The following is a 10,800-nucleotide window of genomic DNA, read 5'->3' as shown; positions in this document are numbered from 1 at the left end:
TGCAGTGTGAAACTTTTGTCTCCCCCTTCTGGCAGTGAGAGTAATTACAGAAACACTGTCAACACATGCTTTATGATGTATGCCGACCAGCTGGTCTCACACAGCCAGCGGCTCCTCCGAAAACTTAGAGCAAATTTCCAAATAGGCATTATTTGGGTAAACTGACCACATACTGGGAAGCTAAATGCCTACTTTCTCCTCTGAAAAAAATATGAAATCTTAATAAAGTGACGTATTAACAGTCCTACAAGCTGTTGTCCTACTTACAACAGCTTAATTTCTGCCATTGCTGGGTCGGTGCAAAATGCACTCTGGGATACTTAGCTTTGGCGGCCATTGGCACTACCAGTGCGCCAGCACATTTTCGAAAGATCCATACATTTGCTCTTGGTAGAGGACAGGTTTACAATTTTGGTCTTTTTAAAACTACAGTCAGGTGTCCATGTGAACAGTGAAAGAGGTTTTCCTCACTGTAATCATTCCTCCTGTTCATACTGGCTGTTAAAAGATCCCCTTCAAATGTGCTTTCAATGTAAGTGATGGGGCCAAAATCCACAGTGTGTCCACACAGTCATTTTGCGCAAACGTTCATTTTAAAGTTGATGTGAAGCTTATATGAGGCTTCAACAGTCTGAGTTAGTCATATCAGGTGGATATCTGCCACATTTACTTTTACTTTTACATTTACTAGTCTTTTTTAGCATCAAATTCCCTCTTTGTGTTTCCCTGTTGAGCTGCAGTAGAAGTATAGAAACAAAGAGGGACTTTGGCACTAAAAAGACTGTAACGATGAAAGATATCTACTTGATTTGACTCATTTATTTCTTTCTGAAGCTTCATATTAGCTTCAGATAAACTTTTAAATACATTTTTGCACAGAAGGAGGACTGTGGATTTTGGTCTCCATCACTTACATTGTAAGTGCATTATGAAATCAGTATGAACAGGAGGAATGATTACAACAAGAAAATCCTATTTCAATGTTACTTTGGGCTCCTGACTATTGTTTTAAGACAGACTTGAAAATTTGCTGCACGCTGATGTTGTGAGAATGGAACCACGAATTAGATTTCACTTCTTAGAGCGAGTGCACCAGAGACTTCTGCTGGCCAAGTCAGATAACTTCCGGTTTAGCCCTCCGCTAACTTGAATGGGATAAAATAATTCAATCAATTTAGTGAAGAAGACACAAAAATAACAGACCTGTACATTTTATTCAGAAGTCACATCACATTTACAGAAAAAGACAAACTACATACAAATAGGCTGAAACAAGGAAACATAGAACAGGGACATAGACTTAACACCAACCTTCACCCAAATTTTACAGGAAAAGAACTATAAAGAAGACCACACAGGCGTTATTGAACATATATATAAAACTATAGATGTATGTAATGATAGTCATTGTGCTTCATGATACATGCTGTGCAGATTCCAGAAATTAAGCAGTTACATATACAACACCTTTATACATAACTTGGGAACCCATGCACTCTAAAAGTGAAGTCACATAGCGAGCTCTGCTGTCATGTTCAGGCTGGGAAACTGCCACCAGCGAAAAACTGATTTATTTCCGGCTGTGGCTGATAAATTTAAGTACTCCGGACAATAAATTTGATTAGTAGGCACCATTTAGTTCTAAAATCCTAGTTCTATGGGGAAAGGGTAAATTTTGCATTAAATGTATGTATCAAATGAGATATACTAAAAGTGCAGGTGTTAATATATAACATAGTTAGGCAGTCAAGTTCTGCAATCAAATAATTGTCCACAGCTAGTGTGCAGGGTTAATTTAAATCATGGTTCTTTATGTACAGGACATATATTGAATGAAACAACATTATTATCATTCAGACACCTTTCAGTGGGCATGAAAGTCGATACAACTGTTTCTTTAGTTCATTGTCCTCTTCTTGTGGGTGGAATATATTATACAGGACGCCACCGACAAACAGAGACTTAACCCTGCATTAAGGTGGGAAATTTATCAGTAAGATATGATAAAGGAGCACCTTCCTGTGTTGATTATAATTATTGAATTACCTTCTTTGCTTGGCTGTTAAACAGCCAAGAATATAATATAAATAGTGTCCATCTGAAAAAAAAAGGATGTCGCTTTTGTTCATGTAGTATCCATATTCATCTTGTTGTCAAGGGAGCTTAATTAAAAGATCATTAAAATGACACTATAAGATTTTAGTAGAGGTGTTGTTTTAAATATCTGCAGTACATTCTTAAAAATGAATTGAAAAAATTAAGTAATTAAGTTTAATTTCTGTCTGGGGCTGATTACACAATCTGCATTGCAGTGATGACACCATAATCTTTTGTTCATCATGATTTGATGATTATGTATTTGAAGGGAAAAAAAAAAAAAAAAAAAAAAAAAGGACCCAGAACCTTAATTCAAATCAAACATACAGCAGCGGCTTTCTAAAAATGTTTTGGGGCTTTTGGGTAATTTTTCTATTTTAAACTGAGCCCAAAGTGACTCTACCGCAAGTCTTAGATCTTATATTTGATTCCACCTGTGCTAACTGACAAAAGGCATGCAATGTTCAACAATTCAAATACAATATAGATTACTGTGTTGAAATTCTATATGTTATTTGTACTTGTTTATAATACATATAGTGACTGTGGTTGGAAGCTAATTATTTTCTTGTGATGTGACTGTAAAAGTGTAACTTATCCTCTAGGAACAGTCTCAACTTTATATATGTGCTTGGCTGCCTGCGTGTGTGTGTGTGTGTGTGTGTGTGTGTGTGTGTGTATGTTGGGGGGTGGGGGGGGGGGGGTACTACATCTGCTACTAATGTAAAGAAATTGTGAAAAGTACAATTTGGAACATGTTTCTTTTTATTTACAAACTTCAAAAAAAAAAAAAAAAAAAAAAGTAATGCAAGGTCATACACATTGTCCATCGATAAACTACACAACAGGCTTTGACCAGAGCCAATCCTCAAAGACAGCAGCGTTCAATCTTCTCCTCAGCTAAAAATGGAATTCAGACGGTTGGCTCGGCTTGTCCGACCGAATCGATTTGTATAAATAAATATGTAAATTCAAGTAGAAAGCTGTGAAATAAAAGAGAAGTCAGTCGACGCAGCAAACGCCAAGCTGACAATTGAACAGTTCAACACTGAGCAAACTGAGCAAACTCGCTTGTTTGCCATCATAGGGACGACACACAGATGGACATTTCTGATGATATGGAAATGGGCAACACACAAAAAAAAAAAGGATAGCAAAGCACTTGATATTATTGTTTTTCTTTCTTTTCTGCCTCAGTTTCTGACCCATTACTTGTTATTTGAGCTTCATTTCAATGGACACAAATGGCTCAATTATTCAGATCAAGTATTTACGATTTATATCCCAATTGTGAACAAATCGGCAGGATATTCTGATGAAGGACTCTGAGCTCAGTATCACAATTAATATCAACATATCCCTGGTATCTTTTTCTGGGATTCTCATGATCAAAAGCTGATCAGAGCGATCGTAGACAGGATATGATATTTACTCAAGCCTTCTTAAAAATGCTATCCTGATTATTAACGTGCACAGCGATGCACTGATTGGTTGGTCCACATGCAAGTTCTGCACGGTGCACACATGCTGGGTCAGACCAGCAGATTATCACTTCTTTAAAGAAAAAAAAAAAAATCTCCAAACACAAGAAATCAAAGCATTTTTTTCCAACTGTAGTAACAACAATAGTAATGTGACCATATTAATATTACAAACAAGAAAAGCGACAAAAGGAAGCCAAAAAAAAAAAAAAAAAAAAAAAACATTGTACAAAAATAAAAATACAAATGAATAAATATGCACCGTCATAAATAAATTAATTTGGTAAATTCAAACATTGTAAAAAGAGAAGAACAAAAATGAAACATAAGTAAACTAACAATTTCAGTATGAAGAACAGATACATGGAAGAGGAAGATGCTTAGTCTTTGCTTGGGTTTCGTTTTTCGACAAAAGAGCTGGTGGGTTTTAAAGCTCTTGCCGCAGCCATTTTGGAGGAGAAGATTTTCCGCATCAGTGCTGACCATCCCCGTTTATAAGTTTGGGTGAGGCAGTAGATCAGATTGTGTGATCAGAGGGCATCAATTGGAACAGCAGAATGATGGTTTACGGTCGATCTAAAGGGAACTTGGTCACGTACTGGAGCTTTCCACAGCTTTCAACCAGTCTACAGACGTATACAGATTTGTGTCTCTTTTACAGTGCAGTACAGTGTACAGTGTTATCTGAAAGGTCGTACAGAGAGATGGATATGTACTTCTTGACTGTGGCTGTGAGGAGGCTGTAGAGAGAGCGTATTGTGTTGCTGTGGTGGATTTTTCAATTCTACATTGTTGACGACATTATTTGGTCTCTAAAGACGCAATCCTCTTTGATGGAGGTTGTTTGATGTGCTTGTGCATTTCTCATTTTTTTTTTGGCAAAGCGACACCATCTCTCCACAATCGGTTTGGTTTCACAATGACCTCTATTCACAAAAATGAGATGAGACAGGAAAAACAGCAGAGAAGAAGTGGAATCTGGGTTGTCGGTAAGAACGAATTACCAAACCGAGTTAGTTTTTTTGTCCAAGTTTTTTGTCCTTTTGTAACCCCCGAGAACACAACACACAGATACGAACACAGTAACGACACGAGCGTAACCAAAACTCAGGGTTTGCAAGCTTAATTCCTCTGGGGTTGTACGAATACATATAGGCTTGAGTGAGTGTTTTGCATCGTTTTTCGCTAGGCTACAGTAAGACTGTGGGTGAGATTCAGAGAGCCGCGGTGACCGTCTGTCTCTCTTTAACTCTCCTCTCTCACAGTTCACATTCAGAAAGATGGAGGCAAAAAGGCATTTTCTGTTTGTTGTTTCTCCGCTACAAGGAGGACACCTCGCTAGAACACAGTTTTTTTTCTCATTTTCACCTGGCTGTTTTTAGGCAATGATTTTCTTTTTTAAGTAAAAGAGATTACATAAATATAAAATACACAAAAAAGGAAAAATCAGATCTTCCCACGTCTGATGCCTAAATAGAAGGAGTCTTTTCAAAAAGGCCTGGTTTAAAGGCATTTGATTAAGCATACATTCTTTCATTAGCGTTTTAAGGTTTCAGTAATTGTCTTCAACCTCACCCTCAAGTCTAAACCGCTTCTTCAATAATTCAAGATGATCCTGTGTCTTTTTTTTTTCTAAAAACATACAATACTCCTGTCCTGGCAGTGAATTATTAAGTTCAATCAAAATGCTTTCTAAAGGTTCTGTTTGATCTTTTTTCCTTTTCTTTTACCATTTTAACAAATATTCAGTAGCAATATTTGACAAGTGACAAACAATACCATTTAAGTTACTGATGTTTAACAAACGTTACTACCAGCTAACTTACTTATCAAACCTTTTTTATAAGCAATTCCACCCTACCATCATTTTTTTTTTTAAAATTAGCTGAAAAAAAGCAAAAGAGTCTTGACAATTAACAAAGCTGCAGAACTAGAATCTCTAAAGTCAACAGTACAACTAGTGGCCATCTGTGGTCACTGCAGGCCCACACTCAGCAGTACTAAGTCCAGTGATTAGTATTTCAATGCCAGTATTGGACAAAAACCTGGAAGCTCAAAGTCCTCTTCAATTTTCATTTTCCTCTTCCCTCTGGATCTTCTTTCTCAGGTTTCATCTTCTTTCTCAGATATTCAGCATAAAGATTTGTCGCTCTGTGTCCAGTCTGTGTTCAATCTCCATTCAGACTGTATCTCCAAGGCAGTGGAGACAAACAGAGGAAACACTTAAAGTATAGCAGGGGCTCAGTTGTCATCGCTTTATCTGTCTTTCAATTTTTGTCTATTTCCCTCACGGCCTCAGCCACAGGCCCTTTAAAGCCTGCATCCTGGCAAATAGGACGTCATCCTATTATGTTGATTATGAAATTGAATCAAGCTTGCTCAAACAACCACATCTTTCATCTGTCACTGTCCCCTCACCTCAATTACATCATCATTATCGTCGTCATCAGAGCTGCTGGCTCTGCTAACATTCCCACCGTTCACCAGCACTGGGGCTCGGTGGCCGTCAGACCGTGCTGAGGAGGAGAAGGAGGAAGGGGAAGATGAGGATGAGCTGGAGGCAGCAGTTGGAGGGTACTGTGAGAGAAAGCTGGCTCCAGCTGGACCAGGAGTGGCAGCTGGACCTGGCAGCCCACCAGGGAGCATCGACCCTGTGTAGAGGCTGGCCAGAGACTGACTGTAAGAGAGAGGGAAGCCTGGAGGAAGCATCCCAGCCATGCCCGCCATGCCCGCCATGCTGGGGCTCAGCATGAACGGTGGCAGGGCACCTGGAACTGAACTGGCAGCTTTATTTGATGTAGAGGATGACAGTGATGAGGAAGATGAGACGGCAGTAGCGGTTGATGACGTCGATGTGGAGGAGGAGGATGAGGGGGGGACTGCGCCGGCTCCACCCAGGCCAAACAGATCGGGGTACATGAAGCCAGGGTCCCCCAGTTGAGTATGGAAATAAGGCGAGCCTGCACCCATGAAGAGCGGGTGACCCAGTGACCCAGCCAACATGGCGGGGTTGAGGCCCAGAGGAGGGAGGCCGTAGCCCCCGGTGAAGGGGAAGCCTTGTGAGCCCAGAGAGGCTGAGGAGTGTTTGCCAGCAGAGGGCTGCTTGCTGGGCCGCTCATCCAGGGACGGGGTAGAGGCTTGACGCTTGGAGCCTGTTCTAAGGTCTTGGGCAGCAGTGGCATCCATGTTGGGCTGGATGACATTAGTCACAGAGGCATCGTGCTGACTCATATTTGCATTGCTGCCATTGGTCTGAACCAGTTTGGCAGACGGCAGGTTTTTCACGTTGCTCTCGGCCTCCCTCACTGGTTGATCTCCAGGGCCTGCGGTGGCACTGGCTCCTGTGCCACCTGTGTAGCGCTGCAACTCGCTGATGATCTCTGGGCTGTCAGGTGAAAGAGGGCGGGGCAGAGTCTTGGAGGGTTCCTGCTGCTTCCTGTCAGGTGAGAGGCAACCGTTACTGCCATTGGTTGACACCTCCTCTGCTGGGGCCTGGGAGTCTTGAGAAGAAGAACAAGTGGTTTGATATTAGATTTTTGGAAAAGAATTAAACCCTTTAAATGGGTTGGATTTACTTAAACAACAGCATAATGGCAATAATATTTTCTTCAGCCCATGAGTTTGTGTAGCAGTAGTAGTCGTATACATTTACATTTCTGCTTGTCTAACTGAGGCTCATGTGTTTAAATTGGAGTTCAGTTATGGTCAATGCATCATCCTACCTTTGGGTGGTGCTGTAGTACTCTCCTCTGTTGTCTTGATCTTGTTAGCTGCTCTGATGGCATAAATCCGTCCATCAGATGTCCTGATGTAAGTCCCTAAAACAGAGAAAGGTGAAATAAATGATAAGTCCACACAAAAAGCTAAATGAGACTGATAGTTTTGTCTAAACAACAGTCCCAAAACCCAAATATATTTATCATGTAAGAAAAAAGCCAAATCTCACATTTGAGAAGCCAGAGCAACCAAATGTTTTAACGACTGATTATTGCGGTCACCCACAAATGTTTTCTAGAGTATAATAAAGAGGTTTTGTGATAGCGTGCAGTGACTGGTTACCTTTGGTGCCCCTGATGACATGGATACTCTCCCCAGCGGTGATCCTGGCCTGGACATCTGTTGAGCTGTTGGTGCCTGGGATCACTATGTCTAAAAGAGACCAAGAAACACAATTTTACCAAGAGTAGTAAGAAACATCAATTATTCTTCCTCTAATGTCAGGGAAAGAGGAAGATTTTGGTGGAAATATTTAAGAAATGTGAGGAGGAAATAAGAATAAACAAACAGGTTAAAGTATTGGAAGTTTGCCTACCAGTAGTGGTGACGATCTTCTGTACAAACACCCCGGCCTTCTGCAAGCAGTTGACAGGAAAGCCTCCGATGCTGGATCCTGATGAATCATTGCCTGGGGCAGAGCCTGCAGATGCCTGGCGGGGCATCATGGGAACTGGAGTAGACTGGACTGGCCGGACACTGGCCACAAGCTTCTCCTCAGTGCGAGGAGGTGGTCGCCTGAGTAGAAAGGTTATTTCTCTATTAGACCTGTCTTAAGTTCATTTTTTAAACCAGGTTTTACTACTAGATACACTTGCTAATCAGTTCGTTGTAAGGCCTTTACGTCTATTTGTACCCATAACTCAAGAGTCCTTTGAAAGGTCAAATGATATATGAACTAAAATAGACTTAGCAGCCATTGCAGCTGTGACCAAGTTGAGTCACTGACCAGTTTCTCTGGCTGAAGGCTGGGATGTTGGTGAGGCTCTGGTCACTGGCGGGGTAGTAGTGAGCGTAGGAAGGGCGAGTGTACGGCACAGACGCCCTTTTCTCCTCTTCATAACCCTTCCTCGCTGCTTTCTTCTCAACGCTGCTCAGCTTCAGCTCCCTGCGGTCCATCAGCAGGGATTCATGGGGGAACGGTTGCTGAAAGGAGGCGGGACAGAGAGGTGGTGAGTGTTTTGCTCTTGCCAGTAAATTTGCAGCAACAACATACATTAAACCCAAGAGGGAGATTCTTTGCCTCAAACAGCCAGATAACAATCTCGTGAGCCTAGTTTTTACTGTCGAAGTTTAACTTGGAAACTCTCCGCCGAGAATCCAGCAGATTTAATTAGGTGACTCAATGAAACTGAAACTTATGAGCTGATAAAAACTGTTGAATGAATGTGAAACAAAACATAATAGCAACTGAATGGCCTAGTTCTTTCCTCAAATTTATTCAGAAAATGAATTCTGACACTTTCACATGTTCATTCAAAAAGCCACCATGACGGCAAGTGACTTATTAAATTAGTAGAGAACTGTCAATCAAGATGAGCGATGCAAAAATTGCACACTAGGGGACAGTGAAGCGGCCAAAAACATCCCCACATGTCCTACTTTTAAACACCTATAGAGGGCACAGGCCTCCACTGTTCAAATACCTTAGTAATCAGGCGAGGATAGAGGTACAGCGCCTTCCTGAGGATGCTCTCCAAGCTGTCATGAGGCTGCAGCTGGACCTGGGAGGGGTCTGGCTCCTCCTCCACAAAATGAAGAAGAGAATCCACCTCCCTCCTGGTGAAGGTCAGCACAGGGTTCAGGTCATCCACCACCCGGTCTGATGGACAGAGGGAGAAAAGAAGAAAGAAAAGACGAAGGGTTGAGAGGAGCAGAGAGAAATGGAGGGAAAAGAAGAGCAAATTGTTAAAAAAAAGTGGGTTAAAAGGCTGATTTCAAGCTCTCCAATGCATCGGCGACCTCAATGTGTCTGTCTCGCCAGTCAAAGCTTACAGCAAACACTTGAGACAGTTTACTCTGTCAGACAAGAGCCTCTTGGCAGAAGACCTTGGGTTTCAACACAAAGCCGATTATTGAGTTTTGGGGGGTCTGTCTGTTGAAGAACAGCCTTGATTGGGGTTTTCAGAAGGTCTGTGTTTGACAAAGATATCAGCTAGAGGTAGTGATATTATATTGTACTGTATGTATATATGTAATAGCAAAGATTCATGAGAGAAATGTCAGAACATACAATATTTGTATATTTAGAAAGACATTTACACAGTTTGAGTGTGGTGTGTTTAATACATTTTATAGTCTTTTTCATATTTTTCTGTTTTATATGTGGTTCAATTTCTCTTCCTTCTTTTTTCTCACTTCATTCCTTCTTTAGTGTCTATATTGGTTCTTCTTCCACATCTTTCGTCTGAAAGACAGGAAATAAAAAACACCTGCACATTAGAACTCTCTCCTAAAGGTGATATCCAAACATAACAAGTCAATGTGTTTTCAACTCACCTGACATGCCCTGTTTGGAGATCTGGCGGTCATAGATCTTCTTCTCCAGCGTGAAGTCGCACACCAGTCGGTAGATGTGACACAGCTTCTTCTGGCCGTAGCGGTAGACCCGGCACACGGCCTGGGCGTCGTGGCACGGGTTCCAGGAGGCATCAAACACCACCACGCGGTTCGCCCCGATCAGGTTCACACCCAGACATCCAGCCCTGAGGTGCACAATTGGATTATGTTTGTTATTGTTATATTACATTCTGATGTTAATAATTCACATCCATTTTCTGCCATTTATATTACTGCGTGTGTGTGTTACCTGGTTGACAGCAAGAAGACCCATGCTGAGGTGTTGGTGGGATCATTGAACTGGTTTATGAGTCTCTCTCTCTCTGAGGCTGTTGTGCTTCCATCCAGTCCTTCAAAACATCACACAACCAATGCAGAGTTAAAACAGGGTGGTTCAGTAGCTTAGCATGCTGTGATGCTTTGAGATATTCAGTTAATATACAATTAAAAGTTCTTATTCTGTGTTTTTCCATCTTCCTTTCCTCATTGTAATTCTTCTTTATTTATTTACTTGCTCTTTTTTTAGTACAGAATCAAGGACAGTGTTATGTAATACTGCCCAACTTGTCATCCCCCGTCTCTCTCCCCCCTTGTTTCCTGTCTAGTCTTTCTGCTGTCACTATAACAAAGGCTTAAAATGCCTAAAAATGTACAAGATAAAATAAACATGGATATAAAAACTTAAATGAAACTAAATTAACTTACTTTGTTGACAAAGCGACTGGTCTTTTAGTCACTTATACTCAAGAAATAATGGATGACTGTTATTATGAGCACCACCAGGTGGCAGCACTTATTCTAAGTCAATGAGAGGAGTAACACCACTGTAAAACTAAATCACTGTAGTCAAAAAGAAAATTTATGAGTATGTAATTTAAGTGTGCTAAAA

General features: G+C 41.0%; 1 protein-coding gene across 5 annotated transcripts in view; it reads right to left on the bottom strand.

The window, feature by feature from the left end:
- Nucleotides 1–1,195: 1,195 nt before the first annotated feature.
- The window catches only part of LOC122981981 (helicase ARIP4-like), a 78,822-nt gene continuing 69,217 nt past the window's right edge, over nt 1,196–10,800 (bottom strand). For all 5 annotated transcript variants that reach the window (XM_044350879.1, XM_044350880.1, XM_044350881.1 and 2 more), the window contains 8 exons: nt 10,162–10,261; nt 9,852–10,057; nt 8,999–9,174; nt 8,302–8,498; nt 7,891–8,090; nt 7,638–7,727; nt 7,301–7,396; nt 1,196–7,078 (listed from right to left, as the gene is read on the bottom strand). In XM_044350879.1, the coding sequence (XP_044206814.1) occupies nt 5,982–7,078; nt 7,301–7,396; nt 7,638–7,727; nt 7,891–8,090; nt 8,302–8,498; nt 8,999–9,174; nt 9,852–10,057; nt 10,162–10,261 (2,162 nt within the window). In that variant the 3' untranslated portion in view covers nt 1,196–5,981. The remainder of the gene's footprint in view (nt 7,079–7,300; nt 7,397–7,637; nt 7,728–7,890; nt 8,091–8,301; nt 8,499–8,998; nt 9,175–9,851; nt 10,058–10,161; nt 10,262–10,800) is intronic.

The sequence above is a fragment of the Thunnus albacares genome, chromosome 5, assembly GCF_914725855.1.
Source record: "Thunnus albacares chromosome 5, fThuAlb1.1, whole genome shotgun sequence".
In the NCBI taxonomy this organism is placed as follows: Eukaryota; Metazoa; Chordata; class Actinopteri; order Scombriformes; family Scombridae; genus Thunnus; species Thunnus albacares.
The sequence above is the reverse complement of the archived record's forward strand: the minus strand, read 5'-3'. Positions and strand labels throughout refer to the sequence as shown.